This window comes from Podarcis muralis, chromosome 16, assembly GCF_964188315.1.
Source record: "Podarcis muralis chromosome 16, rPodMur119.hap1.1, whole genome shotgun sequence".
Classification (NCBI taxonomy): Eukaryota; Metazoa; Chordata; class Lepidosauria; order Squamata; family Lacertidae; genus Podarcis; species Podarcis muralis.
This window is the reverse complement of record NC_135670.1, coordinates 33,624,172-33,649,533: the sequence shown is the minus strand read 5'-3', so window position 1 is coordinate 33,649,533 and position 25,362 is coordinate 33,624,172. Positions and strand designations below refer to the sequence as shown.

At 46.9% G+C, this 25,362-nt stretch overlaps 1 protein-coding gene across 1 annotated transcript in view; it reads left to right on the top strand.

The window, feature by feature from the left end:
* MMP17 (matrix metallopeptidase 17) overlaps positions 1 to 25,362 on the top strand; it is a 167,025-nt gene that overhangs the window by 101,780 nt on the left and 39,883 nt on the right. The window contains exons 2-3 of the mRNA XM_028709424.2: positions 12,403 to 12,535; positions 22,564 to 22,690. Of these exons, the coding sequence (XP_028565257.2) occupies positions 12,403 to 12,535; positions 22,564 to 22,690 (260 nt within the window). The remainder of the gene's footprint in view (positions 1 to 12,402; positions 12,536 to 22,563; positions 22,691 to 25,362) is intronic.

The window sequence follows — 25,362 nt, the reverse complement described above, 5'->3', positions numbered from 1 at the left end:
AGCTAAATAAATAATCAGAAGGTGATGCTGAACTTTTAGATTATACTGCTTCAGCCTGAAATGGGAGGTAGATTTAAAAAAAACGTTCTGCTGTGTTAATAAAAATTAATAAATCATCCAGCATGCCGTAAGTGTGCATTTTATAGAAAAATGCAATGTGCTAGTTTACTGCAAGCAAGGAGTGCTTTACATTGGGGGGCGGGAGGTTAAGAATATGACCCCTCTGTATATCCCTGCAGTCCATCCCTTCATTCTGCATAATGGGTACACCATCCGTTGCATCTGACAAGGCGAGAAATTCTAAGTGTACACCAAAGTTACACAAAGTAATTTCTAACTTCACTCAAGTTAGTAAAACAAGCTGATTTAACTCTGGCTGAGCAGGGAGGGTCATTCTTTTGGGGTCATCTCCTCTTCTGTTTTTGAAGGTTGAAAGGCTCTGCTTTGAAAACGTGTTTTTCAATAATTCAACATCCACTGAAAAAAAGCAGCGGGGGGAAAGTGCTGACAGAAAATGCATTAAAGCAAGCAGTTTCAAAATTATAGCATTTCCATTGACAGTCCCGCCTTTGCAAAAATGTATTGAGCCCGGGGTCATCAAAGTGCTTTATTAAACTACATCCTGGCAGGATTTTTATTTTTTTTAATGTTGCTTCAAAACTAAACAGTGCCAATAATGAACACCAGGAGGGGAAACCTAGGGAACAGTCTCCTTTAAATAAGCAGTGGCTGGGAGACCCACAAACGGTTGTAATCCAAACCTGAGCTGTCCGTTTTGGTCAGATGAATGCTGTCAAATGCATTTCATAACAAAAGCTGCTCTCTTCTCCTTTTCAACATTGCTGTAGGTCTTCAATAACTTGCGGCGCGAAGCTGCCTTGTTTCATCTCACGCTCTTTGTCCCTCTAGCTAAGCCCTGATTAACCCGGCAGCGTCTAGATGTTTTGGACCCCATCTCCCACCAGCCCCAGCCAGGCGTGGGAATTGTAGTCCAAAACAGCTGAAGGACACCAGATCGCTCCAAGGAGTTTGAAGTGGCACTCATGCTACTCCTCCTCGTCTTCATTCTGTCCCCACAACGACCCTGTGAGGTTGGTGACACTGAGGGAGAACAACTGGTCTAAAGTTGCCCAGGGAGCTTCATGGCTGAGTGGGGATTTGGATCCTGGTCTCCAGGACTGAATTCAACCAGGACACCATATGCTATACTGGCTGGCTGCAGGTAATAATAATAATAATAATAATAATAATAATAATAATTTTATTATTTATACCCCACCCAGCTGGCTGGTTTCCCCCAGCCACTCTGGGCGGCTCACAATGTATATTAGAACATACTAACACATCAAACATTAAAAGCTTCCTGATACAGGGCTGCCTTCAGATGTCTTCTAAAATATAGTTGTTCATTTCCTTGATATCTGAAGGGAAGGCGTTCCACAGGGAGGGCGCCACTACCGAGAAGACCGTCTTCCTGGTTCCCTGTAACCTCACTTCTCGCAGTGAGCAAACCAGTAGAAGACCTTCGGAGGAGGACCTCAGTGTCTGGGCTGAACGATGGGGGTTATAATTCCCATGCACACTTGGCAAATGGGGAGATATTTTCAGTGTCGCTCAGATACTTGTAACTCCAACAGTAGGCCTCGTATCTGACCATATATGAAAGTCCTGCGGGCAAAAGTTTGGGCATTTTGGATCAATATGTGAAATCTTCTTTGGCGATCACTCGTAGCTGAGTAAGATTGTCTTCTGTAAACACGGTTTTAACAATGAGTCCGTAAGTGACTGTGGAGGCCAATTCTGGATCCACACGTCCTTCCACAGTGGGGACGTTGGTTTCCAGGCGGGAGTTGATCACGGTGTGGATTTGCCAAGCGTGCCTTCCTCTTAGCACGTTTCTCCCTTGCGTCCTGAGTTTGAGCGTCTTCAAAGCCCATGACACCTTTGGTAAAGGCTGTTCTCCAACTGGAGCACACTCGCAGGCCAGTGTTTCCCAGATGCCAGTGTTTATAGTATAGTTTTTTTAGATTTGCCTTAAGACAGTCTTTAAACCTCTTTTGTTGACCACCAGCATTACGCTTTCCATTTTTAAGTTTGGAATAGAGTAGTGAAATGTGACCCCCTACCTCCAAAGCATCCTGGCCTTCCTAATATTTCTTGTCTTTCTCATATTTGTGGTTTCAAGGCAGGCATCTCTCTCCCTGTAGATGCTGGGGATTAAAATAGGCAGCTGCTGCACGTGAAGCAGATGCTGTAACCCACTGAGCTTTGTGCCCCCAGACTCAAACCCCGTCCATCGGAGTGAAGTCAGTTGATTGGTGGGTGGAGATATTTATTTCAAAGGCTTTGCAAGCCGTATCTGACACATACACCCCTGGTGGACCAAGAATGGCAGGTATAGGGTTATAAAGGCCAGGACTAGCCGCCTCAGAATCAGTTTCTACGCAAATGCAATTCTGGTTCTAAAGGCAGCATAAGGGGTCTCTATAGTATAGTGTATTTTAAAATGGGGTTTCAGAGTTTTTGGGGGGTTTTGAATGTTTTATGTAGTTTTTGTAGTAGTTTTATGTAGTTTTTCAATTTCATTGTTCTTTTTTTTAATGATATTTATTAGAGATTTAATAGTTACATGGGAAAAAAGAAAAAAAAACAATAAAATGTTAAACAAAACAAAACAATACCTTACAATACAAAAAGAGGGGGAAAAGAAAGGCAAAAAACAATACAACAGAACAATAAGAAAAACAAAAACATTTAAAAACACATCCAGTATTTCCGTATCTTTATCTTTCATTTACTTGTTTCATCGACCTCCTCGCACCTCCCTTTTTTGTATTCTAGTTCAGTTAGCTATTTCAGCAAATCCTATCCATCTTTCTCAATTTTTGTTCTATAATTTATCTTAACACAATCTGACCTTAAATTTTACACTTTGGCCCATTAACAATCTATTTTTACTTAGTTCTTTATAACATTTCTGCTAAAACCATGTAACTTCATTCCAGGATCCTTCTAACATTCATTAATTTTACAATATTTCTGTAAATATACTTTGAATTTTTTCCAATCTTCTTCCACCGACTGTTCTCCCTGGTCTCGGATTCTGCCAGTCATTTCCGCCAATTCCATGTAGTCCATCAATTTCATTGTTCTGCATGGGACAATGACAATAAAGATATCGTATATCATATATCGTATAATGGCCCACAGGTCACAGGCTTCGCACCCCTGGAGAAAAATGAGCATCGGATCGAGCCGCAAATGTCACCCTGGTTCCAGAGACATTTGCAATCGAAGGCATCCTTTTGTTCAGCACATGAAGGCGCAGTGGGATCCTGCCCCAGCTGTGTTTACCGCAGGGAGCGGCACAAAGCGAGGTCTCTGCGAGAAGGAAAATATCTCAGACATTTCTGCCTATCCCAGCACTTCTGACTTTTTATTAGTATTATTATTATTCTCTTCTGAGCACCGGAACAATGGCACAGCTTTTTTCTCTCCAAACTTTTTAGCGTTCAGCAATAATGCTGGAACATCTGAATTTTTTTATTTTGAAGTTGCATCTTTTTGTTGGTTCCTTGGAGGAAGTTTTGAGAACTGGAAGAGAAAGCATGTCAAACAGGCTGTTGAAAGGAGGCCGTTATATGCTAGGATGCACAATGAACTCAACAGGGACGCAGGTGGTGCTGTGGGTTAAACCACAGAGCCTAGGACTTGCCGATCAGAAGGTCGGCGGTTCGAACCCCCATGACGGGGTGAGCTCCCGTTGCTCAATCCCAGCTCCTGCCAACCTAGCAGTTCGAAAGCACATCAAGTGCAAGTAGATAAATAGGTACCGCGCCGGCGGGAAGGTAAATGGCGTTTCCATGCGCTGCTCTGGTTTGCCAGAAGGGGCTTGGTCATGCTGGCCACATGACCCAGAAGCTGTACGCCGGCTCCCTCAGCCAATAAAGCGAGGTGAGCACCGCAACCCAAGAGTCGGTCACGACTGGACCTAATGGTCAGGGGTCCCTTTACCTTTACCTTACAATGAACTCAGGGGCTTCTGGATCCAGACATTGTGGTGGCTAGAGCAGTGGATTTAGAGTGGGGAGACATGGGATCTTTGGGCAAGCCACTGGCCTCCCTTATAAGGTTGTTGTGAAGATAGGTCACCACACTGAGCCATGCTGCTGTAACCTTCAAGCTTGACAGCTGTAATGTGCAGCTGGCTCACAGTTGCCCTTGAAGACGATTGAAAAGCTTCAGTTGCTTCAGATTCTGCAGCCTCATTAATTTCAGTCTGACCTACCTCACAGGACTGTTGTGTTACATTTCAGAATATATCCTCATCACTAGTTGGCTTCCAAGCCCATTCAAGGTCCTGGTATGAAAGCCCAAAACAGTCTAGAAACCCACAAATCTTAGAGACCATCTCACCCTCTATAAAACTATGGTTTTCCTTCCTCAAATATGTTCACCAGTTCACTTTCTTTTAAGCACTGAAGCTAAGCCTCTAGATATCATGCATACAAGGAAGAGTCCCATTTTATCCTTGTGAGGTAAGTTAGGCTGAGAGATAAGTGATGAGCCCATTGCAGGTCATGCTGTGAACTGAGTAGATGTCGGATATGGATTTGAACCTGGGTATCTTTGGGACGCGGGTGGTGCTGTGGGTTAAACCACAAAGCCTAGGACTTGCCGATCAGAAGGTTGGCGGTTTGAATCTCCGCGACGGGGTGAGCTCCCGTTGCTCGGTCCCTGCTCTTGCCAACCTAGCAGTTCGAAAGCACATCAAAGTGCAAGTAGATAAATAGGTACCGCTCCGGTGGGAAGGTAAACGGCGTTTCCATGCGCTGCTCTGGTTTCGCCAGAAGCAGCTTAGTCATGCTGGCCACATGACCCGGAAGCTGTACGCCGGCTCCCTCAGCCAATAAAGCAAGATGAGCGCCGCAACCCCAGAGTTGGTCACAACTGGACCTATTGGTCAGGGGTTCCTTTACCTTTACCTATCTTTGGTTTAGCCAATCCTATTCCGCTAGAGCACAATAGAGTAGAAAGATGACGAAGAAGAGAGGGGATAAATCATCTCAGAAAAGTACATTTTGGTGGAAAGTTAAATTACAGTGAATAAATTATAAGGAGACACATTACCTGCTATTTTGTCATTCCAGTATTTGACGAACGAGGTCGGTCTTTCAATTAATATATTTTGATAATTAATACAAATAGTTTCCCCATTATATGTCCCTTTCCTGGTTGGTGTTGATTTCAGCCAATCTGTTACAATTTGAGGGTTGTGGGTTTTCCACATTGGAGCAATGCAAGGTTTAGCATGGTCGCTATCAGTTGAAGATCAGCTTCAATAAGATCAAATCACTATTTCTTTCTTTCATTCTTAACACTTTAAAGCTTCTTGGAACAGCTGAACAGCATGGTGCCATTAGGGACTAGGGCTGGGCGATATCTGGATTCCAACATCACCAGCTAAACATCATGATATGCTATCACAAAGTCTGAAATAAGGATGCAACTATGTAGAAGCAAACGGGGTGATGTCCTGGCAACTTCTAGTACTTAGGGGTCTAAAACGTGTGTGTGTGTGTGTGTGTGTGTGTGTGTGTGTGTGTGTGTGTGTGTTTACTTGCCTTTAACAGCTGTTATTTTGTAGTACAGAGCAACAGGGGCAGCAGGAATCATGAGAGAAGGGATGCTCAGCTACATGGCTTTTCCCATATCACAATTTTTTTTTACATAGCACACACACACACACACACACACACACACACACACATTGTGATTCATGATATATTGCCATGTCAGATATTATGAAACCATTGACATGATGTGGACTTCAAACCGATTTTGGACGATGCATCTATACATTGCCCAGTCCTAACACACACACACACACACACACACACACACACACACACACACACACACCAGGAGCCCGTGGGGAGGCTGCTGCCACCCAGGCACATCCTGGCAGGCTCCATCCCCACTTCCCATCCTTCCCTGCCTTCCTGCCACCAGGGTCTCAGGGCCCTGGAGCCCATCCTGGTTTCACAGCCGCATCCCCAACAGAGGCCAGTAACCATGAAGGCTCCATGCAGGCCGGGCAGAGGCCTCTGTCCGCCTTCCTTGCACTCCCAAGGGCACGTTCCTGTGGCCAGGCAGCCTTTTGATCTCCAGGCCACACCACGTCAAGGGCAGCCCCATCACTGAATAGCCCCCAGCCAGTGCTCCCTCGCTCCTCGCTTGGCATGAATAGAGAGGCATAAAGGTCAGATTTGACTCATGGGTTCACCACCCTGCTATAAATGCTTCTCCATCTTTCACATTCTTCATTTTGAAGAATGTGCGGTCTTTGTCTTTGCTGAGGTTCCTGCAATGATTTTCCTTCCAGAAATGCTCCGCAATCAGCCAAATCGGCCCATTCTGTAGCATACCAAAGCTTCCTTAACAATTAGAGGATTAAGGACACGGGTTCCGTAGATGTCGAGAAAACCAAATTGCACTCTGCCAAGACTTGGAGATCGATGGGCCAACGTAGGGTTGCATGTCTGAGATGATTTTTCAGGACCCATCAAGAGCAAATTGCATATCTCATTTCTGTCGCAGCTACTTTTGCTGTACAAAGGAACAAATAATTGCAGCGGGGAGCTGACAAGGATCGTGCAGGCTGCCTCCTGGACCACACTTGCCTCGCGATGAAGAGGTTGCTTTCCCAGGGGCTGGTTTGGGAGATGTGCTCCTAACAAATGGTTGCCAATGGAATCAGGAAGGAAGGCGTGCTGGGAGATTGGAGGGGACAAGAGCATGAATGGATTGTATAGGAACGGAGGTGATGAATGGGAATATGAAAGAAAGAATGGCTTTGATGAGAAGGAATGGTGGTACAAAAATGAAGGGAAGAAAGGAAGAATGAATGAATGAATGAATGAATGAATGAATGAATGAATGAATGAATCAAGGAAGAATGGATGGATGTAGAAGATGAAAGCAAAGAGCTATGGTGCATGTAATAAAAGAAAGGAGAAGGATGAATGGATGAAGGAAAAAGAAAGAGAAGGATGGATGATTTAAAAAAATAAAAACAAGACAGATGGGTGGGTGCAAATGATCGGCAAACTTACTGTTATTATTGAATTTACTATTACAGTGGTACCTCGGGTTACATACACTTCAGGTTATAGACGCTTCAGGTTACAGAGCCCGCTAATCCAGAAATAGTGCTTCGGGTTAAGAACTTTGCTTCAGGATGAGAACAGAAATCGTGCTTCGGCGGCGCAGCAGCAGCGTGAGGCCCCATTAGCTAAAGTGGTGCTTCAGGTTAAGAACAGACCTCCAGAACAAATTAAGTTCTTAACCCGAGGTACCACTGTAATTGATATTTTTAGTCATTTTAACTTGCCCAAAGCAACCCAAAGCAGCTTACAAACAAACAAGGAGACTTACAAGAATGTTACCAGCGATAAAATGGGAAGGGATTCACAGTTTCAATACCAATTGTGGTATCTTTTGTGAGGATCATGGGTCAGTGCTAGAGCGTCTGCCTTGCGTGGGGAAAGGCCCTGGTTCAATCCCCCAACATCATCGAGCACAGGGCATTATAATTGTAACAACAGACCACACACTGTTAGCTAAGTTTTAAAATGCTTTGCTTACAAAATGTCCCAAAGGTCAGATTCATGCATTTATCTAAGCAGCAGCAAGGAGAACACAGGCAGAATACTCTTGGGTAGAAAATACAGAAATAGACACATGCTCTAAGCTTGGAGTTTGCTTAGGCACATCTTCCTTGGTCACTTGCATGGTGCAGAGAGAGAGGGAAGAGGAAGAGAAGGCTTCACTTGGAGAAGACCTATCTGAGTCTAGGAATCTAACCCTGCAGTCCAAACCTCTTCATGTGCTAACTGGCACTCACACATAGTTATGTTTTACTGCAGTTTCCCAGAAGCAGTTGGAACAATCTGTGGCATCACAGCATCTCAGCCAATGGTTGACAGAGCCATGTGGCAACTTTTTTAAAAAAATATATTGTTGTTGTATAGTCGTGTCCAACTCTCCATGACCTCATGGACCAGAGCACGCCAGGCATCCCTGTCCTCCACCACCACCTCCTGCAGCTTGGTCAAACTCATGCTGGTAGCCTCGAGAACACCATCCAACCATCTCATCCTCTGTTGTCCCCTTCTCCTTGTGCCCTCAATCTTTCCCAACATCAGGGTCTTTTCCAGGGAGTCATCTCTTCTCATGAGGTGGCCAAAGTATTGGAGCCCCAGCTTCAGGATCTGTCCTACCAGTGAGCACTCAGGGCTGATTTCCTTCAGAATGGAGAGGTTTGATCTTCTTGCAGTCCATGGGACTCTCAAGAGTCTCCTTTCGTATATAACATGATTCACAGTGAAGTTGTAGGAACATCACTAAACACTAGTGAAATCTATCTCATGCTCTCTTTTGCATCAGAATCTCAGTGGTGCACTGGAGGGTAGTCCATTAGGGTAAATGGGGCTCTGCCCTTACTAGGGTGTGGAGCTGCCCATTGGCTTTCTCCTCCTTGGTCCGAATATTGCCTTTGTAGAACTCAACAGGTGGGAAGGGGCGAGGGATGTAGTTGGTTGACTCCTCCAGTCATTGTCTCTGGCTCCGCTTGTTGCTGTGCTCCTTGCCTTCTGCCCTACCAGTTAGAGTAGCCCCCCAGACACTGCTGCATTGCTGCAATGGATGGCGGAGATCAAAATACTAACCAACTCAAGGGAAAGCCAAGATAGGGAGACGTGCAGAGGCCAGTTTCCCATCAGAACAATTCAGAACCTGAGAATTTTCTGCTGTGCTGTCCCAACCGTCTCCTGAGGTGTGACTTAGACATGAAGCGGTCAAGCGCTGCTGTTCTAACCTGATGTTGACACTCAACATTAATCATTGCAAAGAGAGAGGACTTAATGGGGTATTGACCCAGTTAAAAGCCCCAGGTTGATAGCAGCCCTTAACAGCTCGATATTTCGATACTTCTTAGGTACTGATCAAGAACAATGACCGTTGTCACCCCAATCACCACCAAACCTTCTGTTTCCTCTGCAGATGGAAGATGGGTGTGAATTGTCAAAATGATTGAGTGCATTTCACCCCCTTAGAATTGCGCTGCACGGATCCAGCATCCTCATCCTCTAGTAAACATTTGATCAACTTTTTTTGCTAAGTAGCGAGGGCTCGCTTCTTCTGGAAGCCTCTGCTTTTGCCCATTCAGGAAGAGCAGTCGACCCCACCGTAATCATCCCTCAGCTTCTCACCAAAACTGTTGATGCTACAGGTATCTCTACAGCAATTACATCCACAACCCCTAATATCTCAGGTGGGCATGCTGAAGCAAGCCAGATACCTATGGGTGTGGTTGCAGAAGTCCCACCAGTCCCAGACTGGCCTGTGGTTCAGAAACTGCAGCCCTCCACTTGAAGGTTAGACTCTAGCACCCATCAACCCCAGCCAACGTACCCAGTGGGGTGATAGGAGATGCACTCCAACAAGATCTAGAGCAGCCTTTCTCAACCTGTGGGTCCCCAGATGTTGTTGGACTACAACTCCCATCACCCCTAGCTAGCAAGGCCAGAGCTCAGGGATGATGGGAGTTGTAGTCCAACAACATCTGGGGACACACAGGTTGAAAACCACTGATCTAGAGGGTGGTGGGTTCCCCTGTCCCTGTTATTAACTCCAATATCTCAAAACTCCTCTCCCCGCAGGAACCAACCCAGACCCTGTAGTTGTCATATGAAGCCATTCTCCATATGCCCCCTCCCAAGGGATGTATGGAGGGCAGTGACATGAGAATGGGCCTTCTCAGTAGTGGCACCCCATCTGTGGAATTCTCTCCCAAGCAAGATGGGCCTGGCTTCATCACTGTTCATTTTTAGGTGCCAAGCAAAAACCTTCTGATTTACCCAGGTCATGGGTAGGCAAACTAAGGGCCGGGGGCTGGATCCAGCCCAATCGCCTTCTAAATCCAGCCCGTGAACAGTCCAGGAAACAGTGTGTTTTTACATGAGTGGAATGTGTGTTTTTATTTAAAATGCACCTCTGGGTTATTTGTGGGGCATAGGAATTTGTTCATTATTATTTTTCCAAAACATAGTCCGGCACCCCACAAGGTCCGAGGGACAGTGGACTAGCCTCCTGCTGAAAAGGTTTGCTGCCCCCTGACCCAGGTGATTGGACCTTAATTTTCTGCTTATCTTTGGGTTGGGTGGAATTGACTCTGCACACACACACATTTGAGCGACATTTACTGTTGTTTTTACTCTTGTTTTTGCACTTTTTAATGCTTGTTTTTGTAAGTAGCATTGAGTTCACCTTTGTGGGAAAAGAAAATTTAAACCTTGGGTGTGCATGTGCCCTTTGACTCTGTTTGGGTTTCACAGAGCGTTTTTCCAGTTTTGCTTGTTTTTTGTAACCTGTTATCCAACTCTCTTAAGAGGCTGTGGCGGACCTACATTTGGGGGGGCCATCCTTTCGTCACTGCTCCAGGAGACCTTGTGAGACTCTCCCCCCCCCCCCCGGTGAAACACCCCGGGACTCTCCAGGCAGTCCTGGCCACCCCATCACAATAAAGGAGCTGAGTGAGTGGTGGAGAGGCCATACTCTGTTTCCTTCATCCCCTCCAGATTTGGAGGGCTCAGTCCCATCCCAAAAGACTTGGGGTGGGGCTGAAAACACCTCAGCCCTATAGAGTTGGTGCCTATGTTTGGGGGCCCTGAAGCCTGAACTGTCATGGCGGGGGGACTTCGCAACCAGCAATGAGGTCTGGGTAACCACTGTTATCTTCTTCAATGGGGTTGTTCCATGACAGATCATCACAATGCATGATATATACAGTGGTACATCAGGTTAAGAACTTAGTTCATTCTGGAGGTCTGTTCTTAACCTGAACCTGTTCTTAACCTGAAGCACCACTTTAGCTAATGGGGCCTCCTGCTGCAGCCGCGCCTCCAGAGCACGATTTCTGTTCTCATCCTGAAGCAAAGTTCTTGACCTGAGGTAATATTTCTGGGTTAGCGGAGTCTGTAACCTGAAGCGTATGTAACCCGAGGTACCACTGTATATATACTGTACAGCGGTACCTCGGTTTAAGAACAGTCCTGTTTAAGAACGATTCAGTTTACGAACTCCACAAAACCAGAAGCAGTGTCCTGGTTTGCAAACTTTACCTCAGTCTAAGAACGGAATCCGAACAGTGGAAGGGCACCGGCGGTGGCAGGCCTCATTAGGGAAAGCGCGCCTTGGTTTAAGAACAGTTTCGGTTTAAGAACGGACTTCTGGAACGGATTAAGTTCGTAAACCAAGGTACCACTATATATAACTACAATGTCTCATACTTTGATTAAAATTGCTGTACTGGATTGTTTCACATGTCAAAGTCCCTGGTGTGAATAAAACTTTCCTATGCCTTATCCTTTTTGAGTAATTAGGAGGAAGTAGGGAAATGATGTGGGACACGGGTGGTGCTGTGGGTTAAACCACAGAGCCTAGGACTTGCCGATCTGAAGGTCGGTGGTTCGAATCCCCATGACGGGGTGAGCTCCTGTTGTTTGGTCCCTGCTCCTGCCCACCTAGCAGTTCAAAAGCAAGTCAAAGTGCAAGTAGATAAATAGGTACCACTCAGGCAGGAAGGTAAACGGCGTTTCTGTGCGTTGCTCTGGTTCGCCAGAAGCGGCTTAGTCATGCTGGCCACATGACCCAGAAGCTGTACGCCGGCTCCCTCGGCCAATAAAGCGATATGAGCGCCGCAACCCCAGAGTCGGTCACGACTGGATCTAATTGTCAGGGGTCCCTTTACCTTTACCTTTTAGGGAAATGTTGTATACATGCATGATGAACTTTTCAAAGCAAATTTTTTAAGCAACGTGGACTGAAGTGGTTTCTGGGGCCCCTTCAGGATTAGGCATCATTAGTTTTGCAGTAGATCTTCTCCTTCACTGGGTTTCTGAAAGACCCCTGTCTCTTGCCCAGAGCAGGAGTGGGAGAAGGGAACATCACCTTCCCCTTTGCTGTTATATCACCGAGACGCACATGGACCCCTTTAGTGACAAGATGAAAGTGCAACCCCGAGTTTCCTATAACTGCTCGTCTATGTAATCAAAAGTGTTTTGTAGCTGGTTAGGAAAATTAAATGTCAGCTCCGGGATGCATGAAGGTCATCAGATTCCATTACTTAAAGTAATGTACATAGATCTGTTCTGACACATCCATTTGTTAACGAGGGATGCGGCATTCAATGTGGAAGCCAAGTGTAAACATGTAAGAGTGTGTGTGTGTGAGAGAGAGAGAGAGACAGAGAGACTAGGTGAGATGGAACTAAATAGACCCTTTGATGTATTGAATCATTTCTTTCTTTTCCTAACCTTCTCCCTTTTTTGGTTTTAACAGGATTGGCTGACAAAATTCGGCTATCTGCCCCCTCCAGACCCCATCACAGGAAAACTGCAGACACAGGAAGAGCTCACCAAAGCTATTGTGGCCATGCAGCAGTTTGGCGGCCTTGAAACCACTGGGATTCTAGGTGAGTAGAGAATTGGGAGGAGAACATTTGTTGTTTCCAACATAACTCAATGCAGTGGGTGCCATTTTTTTAAAATGCTGGTGGGCCCATTTGTATTTGTGAGTGCCACCCCATCTGGTCATTTCACTGCCTCTTCCTTTGATAAAAACCACCCACCTCCCAGAGAGAGAGAGACAGAGAGAGAGAGAGAGAGAGAACTCATTGCATTTACAAGGAATCTAGGCAAAAGTCAGACTGAATAGAATTCATCTGAGCTTGAAAAGCACATAGAGTTGAGAGAAGAAAGGGGCATCATTCTTCTCAACTTCTTCCTTCAGCTTTCCAAGCAAGGGGTTGGGCAGTGACCATTACACCACCTTATGACCCAAGGAGGCAGTGTGTTAGGGGTCTCAGAGACTTCACAGGCACCAGATAAAGACCTCAAGAGTGCCCCAGGCGCCATGCTAGCAAATCCTGGCTTAGTGGTTGACCATGTCCTTTGCATGCAGAATGAGCTTAGCACTCATTTCCACATTAATTGCAACTGAGATTTTGTTTCAGGAAGCAAATAACATAGAAATGAGCTCTTTGGTTCTGGAAACGGCTTTTACATCACACGAAAGCAATGTGGAAATCTGTCCGGTAGATTCAGATTTCAGGTGCGGGTTAGTTTGTCTGTAGACCAGCCTTTACCAACCTGATGCCCTCCAGATGTTTTTAAAAGGTGATGACCAGGGTTGTTGGAGTTGCAATCCAAAGCATCTGGACGGCACCAGATTGGCAATTGGCTCCTTAGACCATGGGTAGGCAAACTAAGGCCCACCGGCCAAATCAGGCCCAATTGCCTTGTGGATCCAGCCCACAGATGGTCCGGGAATCGCCGCATGGATCACCAGTGCGCGCGTTTTTCCCCTCTCGGTCCCTCTCCCTCACACAGTGGCGGTGACGCCTCCTCCCTCCCTCCTCCTGGCTTCTCCCTGCCCTGCCTAGAGGAGGAAGGGGGCTGGGCTATGTTGGTGCCAGCAGCAGCGGCCGCCATTTTAAGCAGCCCCTCTCCAGAGCCCTTTCGCGCACTGCTCATTGTCCCTCTGCCACCGCCACTGCCACCAGCCCCTGCCGCTCACAAGACACAGGTAAGCAGTCACCGGGGCTCATGGTGCTCTTGCATCTTTTTTTCCCCTCTTCAAAATATAGTCCAGCCCCCCACAAGGTCTGAGGGACAGTGAACCAGCCCCCTGCTGAAAAGGTTTGCTGACCCCTGCCTTAGACCATTGCAAAAAACAAATGAAATACTGTGAAAATCCCTGAAACGAGAAGTAATCAACTAGAAATATTATCTTGTGGATAATAATTTAGTTTCTAATACTGAATTTACGAAAAAGGTTAGAAACTGTACTTTTGAGTCCTCAATCCTTTATTACTGCGCTTTGCTTTACCTAGGTTGAGCTAGGATTATAATACTTCAGAATTTTGGGGGGTTCTACCCTTTTTTTTAATTTTGGTCATTTAAAGTTTATGATTCTTCTATTTCCTTCTGAGGAAACTGAATAGTTATGTGAAACGAGGTTTGTAGCCAGCATCCCGTTAAGGCTTTGTTCTATTTTAGGTTTTTCTAATTTTTTCCTTAAGCTTTTTGATTTTTATTATTTAGTTGATTTCCACAAGATAATGTTTCTAGTCGATTACTTCTCGTTTCAGGGATTTCCACGGTATTTCATTTGTTTTGTGCAATTTCTCAGTTCCGTGACTATCTTTTTTCTATTAGACCATTGCAAAGCAGGGTGCGCTCCCGTTGCTCGGTCCCAGCGCCTGCCAACCTAGCAGTTCGAAAGCACCTCTGGGTGCAAGTAGATAAATAGGGACCGCTTACTAGCGGGAAGGTAAACGGCGTTTCCGTGTGCGGCTCTGGCTCGCCAGAGCAGCAATGTCATGCTGGCCACGTGACCCGGAAGTGTCTCCGGACAGCGCTGGCCCCCAGCCTCTTGAGTGAGATGGGTGCACAACCCTAGAGTCTGTCAAGACTGGCCCCTACGGGCAGGGGTACCTTTACCTTTTATTGCAAAGCAGAACCAAACGATGAAAAGGGGAGTTGCAATCAGCTTGGATACAAACCGTGTTTCTTTTATTGCACTTCTCTATCCTGCCTTTCCATCTGAGGAGCTCAAAGTGGCATATGTGGTTCTCTCCGTCCGCCTTCTCTCTTAATCCCGACAACACCCCTGATTGGTAGGTTAGGCAGAGGGGGGGGCAGAGACTGGCTCAAAGTCACCACCCAGGGAGCTTCATGGCGGAGTGGGGATTTGAACCCTGCTCTCCCAGGCCCCTAGTCTGGCACTCTGACCGAAACGCCATGATGTGAGCAAGCTTAACAGTGCAGGCATTCCTTGGAAAACGACACCTCGTCCCGTCAGAAGAGGAAAGGCTGTTACCGGTAACATATGTTCAGAATGACTCGAATGAAATGAAAGTTATGCAAAGGCTGGAGGAGAGTTTGCAAGGCCAGTCGGCTTGCCCCCCAATCCACCCGCCCCAATGCAGCCTTCTGTCCAGAAGGGAACCAGAAGCAGAAGCTTCACCCTTCCATTCTGCAGCTGCTCTTGTGGCCTCTTGGCAGCTTCCACTGGGAGAGGAAGGATCCCTGCGTGCGAGGAGCAGCCGGTCTCGCCTGCCATCCCGGGGAAGTAATTACATGGCTCAGGTGTTTCGTCGCCCCGTGCGGCCGACAACCCGAGGCGGGCAATTATTTCGCCAGCCTCTCACGCTTCTGGGGTGGGGTGGGGGGTTTCCACAATGTGATGCGGAGAGCTTTCTGTCTCTGCCTGTCTTCCCACCTCTGAAACACATGAGCCGTCCAGACATCTGGTATGCCTTTTCCTCCTCACCGCCCCCCAAAACCCTCCTGCCCCTGTTTCGCTTTATTGCTTTCCCACCCCTCCCCACATAATTACTTTGCAGATTGCTAACGACTTTATCAACGCTGACCTTAAGCACAGCTAAAATGAGCTAGGTGAAAGACATGCCACAGCTTTGTGACAAAATCATAAGGGGGGGGGCAGATTGTGCATTGTTGTTATTACCAAATAATAATAATAATAATATGATAACAAATAATAAATTTTATTTATACCCCGCCCTCCGCAGCCAGAGCCAGGCTAAGGGCAGCTAACACCAGTAAAATTACAATAAAAACATAATGGGGGGGGGGGACAATTTAAAATACATGTTAAAATGCAATTTAAAATGCAGCCTCATTTAAAAAGTAGCCCATAGATCAAAACCATAAGGGGAGGGAAACATAAGGGTCAGACTGAGTCCAAACCAAAGGCCAGGAAAAACAAGGGTCTTGCAGGCCCTGCAGAAAGAAATCAGATCCCGCAGGGCCCTGGTCTCATGAGATAATAATATTAATGGGTTGTAGCCATCTAAGCTTTACTCAGAGTAGACCCCTTGACTCAAGTTATGCTGTCTTCCTGAAAAGGTGGTTTCATTTCACTGCCATGGGAGCCCAGGAAAACCATTGGTTTTCCCCCTCTCTACCTTTTCTAACTGCTAACATCCTTCAGAATTCATTCCACAGGTATAAACAACCCCCTTCACCTTTCACCATAAGGCCTGAGTACTTATTAGCTGCTGCTGGGTAGCTCCTCTTCTCTCCCCACGACAACCCAAAATCCAGAGACAGCTAAGCGAAATGAAGGGAATCGTGCACCTTTTTGCAGAAGGCTAGTTTTCTCAACCCAGGATTTCCACGTTGCCCATAGCCAAAAAAGTGGCTCTCTGTTTCAGAGGAACAGAGAGCTTTTTTCATCCCTAAGGGAGGAAAAGTGCGTGGACAGGCGGAGTCCCCCAGATCCCGAGCCCCCCCCCCCCGTCATGTGGAATAACGACTCAAGACAACGTGCTATGGGATTAAATTGGCTACAACTTTATTAAATTTCAAATGTGGGTAGACCTTGGCTCAGGCATTGGGCGTTCTCCCTCCCCAGTCCCCAGCCGGGGACCTGGGGAGCATCAGGGTTATCCAGTGTTTGTGTGGGGGATGGGCCGGCTCTGGAGAACATATGTTCAAGCAGAGATAGCCGCAAAACCTGTGAAGAAAAGTTAACCTGCAAAATAAGACATCAACTGAGGGTGGGTAAGGTGGGAGAAGCTCTGGAGCCAAGTGAGAATTCCCAGGTAAGATCCTCCCTCTATTGTGTGGGCAGGTAATCCCTCCTCTACCTGGCCTGGTCTCCTTGGCAACGCTTCCCCTAGGCGGGATTGGACAACTGGCTAGGGTAGGCAGAGACCTCCAGGTATCCCACCTGAGGGAAGGCGAGGCCAAGCCTATGCTGATGGAGCTGCTCCAGATCCAGGGGCTGCGCGCGTCCACGCAAAGGGCGCCCCCCGTTTTATGCAGGGAGCGGTCATTTCCTTCTGGGCAACTTTCTGGGGGTCGTATGCCACTGGTGGGAGGGGCCAGAAGCAGAAGTGGGTGGGGCAAAAAGGGAGTACATTTCACCACTGTTCTAAGTAGGCTACTTTCTATGCACACAACCTCACAGACCTTGCTGTCTTCCATCCAGGCGAGCAGGAAGCATCCTCAGTTCAAGGACACAGTGCAGCCAGGCAAAAACCCATTTGGGTTGTAGGCAGGGCCTGGGGAGAATTCCGAGGGCCAGATAGAGAGGACGTGAGGGCCGCTCGCAGCTCCTCGGCCAGGGGCTCCCCTCCCTCTGGTTTCGGAAAAAGCTTGAAGGAACCTGCTAATTATGATGCCCTCTTTCTTTGCCAAGTGCGGAGACGCTTTTAGGGCAGCTCTGTGTGACTCAGGCTTTGAACAGCAGCCACTGTCTTTTGAACAGCTCTTCAAGCTTCCCCTCCTCCCTTCCTCCGCCTCCCCCTCCCCTATCGCCACATCGCCGGGACTCTCCTTCTCAGTTCCTAATTAAATTCATGTAATTATTTCTCCCCCGTCTTATCGGATGCACCAAGGTGCCCAGGAGCGAAAAGAAGGAACAGTTTGCTTTTATTGGTTGGCCCGCGCTTTCGTTGAAATTGGAAGTGCACGCCACTTAAATTTAAAGGAGAGCGTGTAATCTGTTCTCTCTTAAAGAGCAGCTTGGAAATGGCAGGACGTGCCTGTTTTTTGTTTTTGCTTTTCCTTTTGAGGAAACTCGAAGCAATTCCCCGCACGTATCTTGTGTGTGGACCTTCAGAGGTTGCATTGACATTATGTACGTGGGTGGCGCTGTGGGTTAAACCACAGAGCCTAGGGCTTGCTGATCAGAAGGTCAGCGGTTCGAATCCCCGCGATGGGGTGAGCTCCCGTTGCTCGGTCCCTGCTCCTGCCAACCTAGCAGTTCAAAAGCATGTCAAAGTGCAAGTAGATAAATGGGTACCGCTCCGGCGGGAAGGTAAACGGCGTTTCCGTGCACTGCTCTGGTTTCGCCAGAAGCGGCTTAGTCATGCTGACCACCGGAAGCTGTACGCCGGCTCCCTCGGCCACTAAAGCGAGATGAGCGCCGCAACCCCAGAGTCAGCCACGACTGGACTAATGGTCAGGGGTCCCTTTACCTTTAAAGAAAAACAGTGAGTGTAATAATAGTAACAACAACAACAACAACAACAACAATAATTCATTCATTCCCCAGCCACTCTGGGTGGCCCCCAAAAGAATATTAAAAACATGATAAAACATCAAACATTAAAAACTTCCCTAAACAGGGCTGCCTTTCAGAGGTCTTCTAAAAGTCTGATAGTTATTTGTTTCCTTGACATCTGATGGGAGGGCATTCCACAGGGCAGGTGCCACCACCGAGAAGACCCTCTGCCTGGTTCCCTGTAACCTCACTTCTCACAGTGAGGGAACCGCCAGAAGGCCCTCGGAGCTGGACCTCAGTATCCATGCTGAACGATGGGGGTGGAGATGCTCCTTCAGGTATAGCATAAGAAGCGTCCTCCTCAATGAGACCAAAGGTCTACCTAGTTCAGTATCCTGATCTCACAGTGGCCGATCAGATGCCTATGAAAAGCCTGCCCTTCGTGTGGTCATCACTGACTGGTATTCAGAGGCATAGGAAGGAAAGATCTCCCAGTTCTTAAGAACATGAGACTAGCTTGCTGGGTCAGCCAAATGGCCCCTCTTGTCCAGCATCCTGTTCTTGCAAGGAACAAACAAATGCCTATGGGAAACAGGACCCAAAGCAGGACCCGAGCACAAAAGCCCTCTCCTCCTCTGGTGGTTTCCAACAACTAGCATTTGAAAGCATTGATTGCTGCCTCCCAACTGTGGAGAGATATCCTAACCATCATGGCCAGTAACCCCAGAAGGCCCTCTCCTCCATGGATGAAGTCCTTCCTTTCATCTGTTCCTGAATCTATTAACATTCAGCTTCATTGAGTGTCCACGAGTTCTAATGTTATGAAATTGCAGATTTCTTAGTCATTTTTCAGGCAGTAATTATATCATTTATAAATGCATAATGAGTCAGGAGTCTGCGATGACTGCGGGGGGTGGGGGAACGACAGCTTTCTAATGGGCCAATTTAGACCATTCTTCAAACCATGGTCTGGGGTATCAGAAATAAATCTTGGATATGTTCGCTTTCCTGTTGGAGCAAAGACTGATCGATTCTGCATCAATACGCTGCCTTTCAATGATAAATCATACTTAAGGCGGCTTATGAACCATACAAATGAAAAACGATTCTAACAATTACAGCAAACAATGTCATTAAAAAAACTCTATATATCAGCAGACATGTCTAAATATATAATTCTTCATGTGCCTCCTCCGTGAGAGGTCCGCAAGATTTTTCTGCAGTGGCTCCCCATTTGTGGAATGCTCTCCCTCAGGAGACTCGCCTGGTGCCTTCTTTAAATACCTTTTAGTGACTGGCGAAAACATTCCTCTTCAACCAACCAAGCCTTTGGCTGATTAACATCCTATTTCCTTTTACTGTAATTGTGTTTGTGGGAGGCGGGAGAGCAGGGAAGGGGGTTATTGTTTTGGTTTGTTTTTGTTCCTTTTCCATTATGTATTTTGTGGGGGTTTTTTTATCTTGTATTTTTATGCTGTGAGCTTCCCTGAGATCTTCAGGGGAAGGGCGGTATACAAATTTAATAATGGACGCTCGCCGTGTCTCTGGCGGTGGGCGATGTTTTGCGGCCCAGCACGCAGCCCCGCCACCCACCCGAAACCACGCCGTGCTGTTGGGCCATCGCTTTGTTGTTATTTTTAAAGGTATTTATTAAGATTTTCAAAGTATTACAAAATGAAAAAAGGAAAAGGAAAAATACAAAATAAAAATAGTTAAAAACAATTCCATCTTTCCATTACTTATCTTTCATTTGCTTGTTTCCCGGACCTCCTCACACCTCCCTTTTTTGTATTCCAATTCAATTTGTTAGTTCAGCAAATCCTTTCCCTCTTTGTTTATCCTAGTCTTTAATCTTAAAATATTGTAACATTAAATTTTTACCTGTTAATAATCCATTTTTTCATATTCCTTATAGCATTATAGCTAAAAACCACTTAACGTCTTATCCAACATCATTCTAACATTCATTAATTTTACAATATTTCTGTAGATAGTCTTTAAATTTCTTCCAATCTTCTTCCACCGACTCTTCTCCCTGGTCTCGGATTCTGCCGGTCATTTCTGTTGGGCCATTGCTTTGATCCCTGGGCAGAGGCCTATGGGTTCCCACTGAATCTCCATATTTGAATCAGCCAATCCGTAGTGGGCCAAGGGGCTGAGCTAAAGGAGTGGACCGTGGAAGCACAGGCTTCACTCTGGTCCGCTCCTTAGATTGAAAAGCAGGTCGGAGCCGACACTGGCAGTGCAGTCAGCTCGGAACATCACCCGCCCAGCCCTCCCTCTAACCGTTTCTTTCTTTACAGGCTAACCTTCTCCTTTCCAGGTCCATGAATGTTGCTGCGGTCGGATGATGGTTGCTGTCTTTCAGAGCCGGGAAGGAATTTGCCATGCTCTGCAGGTTTTGCCTTCCCCATAGCAATGATAACACCTTTGGTGGTTTTAGGCCTTGGACGGAATCCAGTCTAGTCCATCAATCGATAGAAGGGGTGGTGTGGTGATGCACCCCTCCTGCGGCGGCGATACCAGGGACCCCATTAAAGGGGGTATTGAGGGGACTCTCAGACCACAAGAATATGGTGGTGGGTCATAGAACTCCCCTCAGCAACATGGATTGTGTTATGTACTGAGGTTCTCACCCTGGGCCAGCAGGGGGATACTGTAGATAGTTATGCAAATAAGGGATCGAAAGTGACGTTCAGTGATTGGATAGTTTTAGGAAATTGTTACACTTACATGGTACTGGAGCTCTATATAAGCAGGCTGACTGAACCCCTCAGTTCAGTTCTGTTCTGGCCTCTGAATAAACAAGAGCTGTTTGAAGAATCGCTGTGTCGTCTGATATGTCCACCCACAACTTAACAGATTGGGGGCCAGCTGTGTGAATGCTGTGATAGTATCCCCATATCACCGACTGACCCTGTCTTGCCTCAGACCCCCAGCAAGGGGGCTGAGAGGGATACATGCCCAATGCCTAAGCCAAGGTTTTCCTACATTTGAAATTAAGAAAGCTGTGGCCATTTTAATCCCAAGTATGTTGTCCTGCGTTTTACCTGATGTGTTGTCTGACTTCTGGGGGGTGGGAAGGGGAGGGGGCTATCTGCACCTGGGCATTCTAATAATAATAATGAACACAGGCTCTGGGTTTTTTTTAATAAAAAAATACACACTCAAATGAAATAGTCTTAAGAACTCGCTTAACAGGAGGAAAAGAAAAGAGCAGCAGATGAATACCAAACACAAGTTATATTATGGATTTACTCAGGGGGTTTTGCATACTTCTGAATAGTGCTGTTTTTCTGCATATTATATTTATTGCTAGACAACACTCCTCCAGGCTGCTTTAGGAGATGATATCTTATTAGCAACCAGAGCAAACAGTTCTGAAATACTCTTGTTGCATCTACAGTAGGGTATATGCAAATTCAGACACGTGTTTTCTCTGTCGGGAAAAACTATGGCTCTGCACCAGGACATCTGTTCAATCCGCAGCATCTCCAGGTCAGGCTATGAAAGAATCCTGTCTGAAATCCTGGAGAGAAATTCTGCCAACCAGTGCAGGGAATAGTGAGCTACATGAATCAGTGGATATTTAGCACGTTCCTATATTAGCTGCTTTGTATAGTGCATGGTGGGGACACGGGTGGCGCTGTGGGTTAAACCACAGAGCCTAGGACTTGCCAATCAGAAGGTCGGTGGTTTGAATCCCCGCGACGGGGTGAGCTCCCATTGCTCAGTCCCAGCTCCTGCCAAGCTAGCAGCTCGAAAGCACATCAAAGTGCAAGCAGATAAATAGGTACCGCCTATTCCGTGCGCTAGGGACGCGGGTGGCGCTGTGGGTAAAAGCCTCAGCGCCTAGGGCTTGCCGATCAAAAGGTTGGCGGTTCGAATCCCCATGGCGGGGTGCGCTCCCGCTGCTCGGTCCCAGCACCTGCCAACCTAGCAGTTCGAACGCACCCCGGGTGCAAGTAGATAAATAGGGACCGCTTACTAGCGGGAAGGTAAACGGCGTTCCGTGTGCTGCGCTGGCTCGCCAGTTCAGCTTGTCACGCTGGCCACATGACCCGGAAGTGTCTGCGGACAGCGCTGGCTCCCGGCCTATAGAGTGAGATGAGCGCACAACCCTAGAGTCTGGCAAGACTGGCCCGTACGGGCAGGGGTACCTTTACCTTTACCTTTATTCCGTGCGCTGCTCTGGTTCGCCAGAAGTGGCTTAATCATGCTGGCCACATGACCCGGAAGCTGTATGCTGGCTCCCTCGGCCAATAAAGCGAGATGAGGGCCGCAACCCCAGAGTTGGCCATGGTTGGACCTAACGGTCAGGGGTCCCTCTACCTATAGTGCATGGTGGGGAGGTATGTTTCATATCTGAAATGGCTGTTATGGAAATACACTGTTGATGTTGCTGTTTCAGGGCAGAAACTCTCCCCATCTCCCCTGCCTGAGTGACTTTTCTCTTTTGAAATATAGATGAAGCCACGCTGAAATTGATGAAGACACCTCGGTGCTCTCTCCCTGATCTCGCTGAATCGGAGGCAAGGAGGAAGAGGCATGCTCAGTCAGCAACCAAGTGGAACAAAAGGAACTTATCTTGGAGGTTGGCTATTAAATCTTTTGCACTTACAGTGCCGGTGGGGAGGAATGGCTCAAGGGCTGATTCAGCCGTCCGTGATTATTTGCGTGCTTGAATGGGGCCACTGCTGATCAGAGGGCGCTTCAAGGTAGCCTGTCTGTGGAACATTCATCCCTGTTCGTTTGCTGCCCAAAAAAAGCCTGCAGGGAGGTTCGGTATTTGCTGAGCATGCATTCCGATTTGTTTCCGGGGGACATTAGATGGTGGCCAACTTTGCAGTTACACATTTAAAGCAGTATCATACCAGTTTAAACCACTGTGGCTTTCCCCAAAGAATTCTGGGAACTGTGCTTTGCTAAGGAAGCTGTGAGTTGTTGTTGTTGTCGTTTAGTCGTGTCCGACTCTTCGTGACCCCATGGACCAGAGCACGCCAGGCACTCCTGTCTTCCACTGCCTCCCGCGGTTTGGTCAAACTCATGCTGGTAGCTTCGAGAACACTGTCCAACCATCTCATCCTCTGTCATCCCCTTCTCCTTGTGCCCTCCATCTTTCCCAACATCAGGGTCTTTTCCAGGGAGTCTTCTCTTCTCATGAGGTGGCCAAAGTATTGGAGCCTCAGCTTCAGGATCTGTCCTTCCAGTGAGCACTCAGGGCTGATTTCCTTAAGAATGGAGAGGTTTGATCTTCTTGCAGTCCATGGGACTCTCAAGAGTCTTCTCCAGCACCATAATTCAAAAGCATCAATTCTTCAGCGATCAGCCTTTTTTATGGTCCAGCTCTCACTTCCATACATCACTACTGGGAAAACCATAGCTTTTACTATAAGGGCCTTTGTTGGCAAGGTGATGTCTCTGCTTTTTAAGATGCTGTCTAGGTTTGTCATCGCTTTTCTCCCAAGAAGCAGGCGTCTTTTAATTTTGTGACTGCTGTCACTGTCTGCAGTGATCACGGAGCCCAAGAAAGTAAAATCTCTCACTGCCTCCATTTCTTCCCCTTCTATTTGCGAAGGAGCTGCGAGTTGTTAGGAGACCCTTATTCCCCTCACAGAGCTACAATTCCCAGAGTTCCTTGGGAAGAGCAATTGATAGGTAAACCACTGTGGAAATTGTAGCTGCGTGAGGGGAATCGGGGTCTCTTAGCAAAGTACAGTTCTCAGAATTCTTTAGGGGAAGCCACGATTGTTTAAAGTGGTATAATATTGCTTCTAGGAAGCCCACAAGCCAGACATGGGCACAATGGCACCCTCTCCACTGGGGTTCCCAAGCTGTTGGTGGCGGCCATCGTGACAGCTTTATCTTGCAGGAGCGCTTGGCTGCTTTCAGGAGAGATATTCAGCTTAATGGTCCTCCTGTGCTGGGGAAGAACATCGTTACCAGAGTCCTCAACAGGTTGAACCGAGATCAAGTGGAAAGTAGATAAATGTGGGGGTTTGCGTTTGATTTATTCTGTTGTTTGGATTTTTAACAACCGCAGTAGTTGGAGCTCTGCTGCCCCAGGGGATAAGGCAAGGCTGGAACTCCAAGCACTGCAGCTCATGCGCTTTGGTTCTGGGACCTCCGTGTGGCAAGAGCGCCCCCTGCTGCCCCTTGCAAAAATCAGGTCTTGGTGAACACAAAGCCCGACAGGAGTGACTCAGAAATCGTAAAGGGATTCCCAGCTTGTAATAAAAAATAAACAGGCCTCCGTGAATATTCCTTTATGTTGTCCAGTGGTATATTCCTGAGTCTTCTGTTCTTCTTTGCGCTGAACAACATTAAGCCATCTGCCCGTTCAGGCACTTAGAACTGTGGAACTGGCACTTTTAAAACAAGTACAAAATAATATTTATTCTGCACTTTTAAGGGACCAATCTTTTAGTGCGGCAGCTCCTGCACCCATTGACTTTAGGCAGGTGCCTTCCCTCTATTTTTTTCAGTGCCTCCTTAGAACTTTTCTGTTCAGGCAGGCAATGTAAAGTTGATGTGTATTTTTCACATTTTTTTTAAAGGGCTGTATAAAATTAGTAACCAGAATATAAACGTATAATGGTTAAACAAGAACAGAATATACTGGATACCCAGTACAGTCGTACCTTGGTTCTCAAGCGGAATCCGTTCTGGAAGTCCATTCAACTTCCGAAAATGTTTGAAAACCAAGGCACGGCTTCCGATTGGCTGCAGGAACTTCCTGCACTCAATCGGAAGCCGCGTCGGATGTTCGGCTTCCAAAAAATGTTCGCAAACCGGAAAACTCACTTCCAGGTTTGCGGCGTTCGGGAGCCAAAATGTTCGAGTCACAAGGCATTCAAGAACCAAGGTACGACTGTATAATAAAGTTGATGCCTATTTTAATTTATGCTTTTAGTTTAGAATGTCTTCTTTAAACCGTTGATTTTACTCATTTTTCAGAGAGCTACATTTCCACAGAGCTACAATTTCCAGTGTGGTCTAACATCCAAGGAACTCTGGGAATTGTTCCTGTGTGAGGGGAATAGGGGTTTCCTAATTACTCTCAGCACCCTGAACAAACTACACCTCCCATAATTCTTTGCGGGAAGCCATGGCTGTTTAAAGTGGTATCATTGCTGTTTTTGTGTGTGGTGTGTATATGGCCAATGTACAAACTATGTCCAGTATAAATCTGCCACTACAGTGGTACCTCAGGTTACAGATGCTTCAGGTTACAGACGTTACAGACTCCACTAACCCAGAAATAGT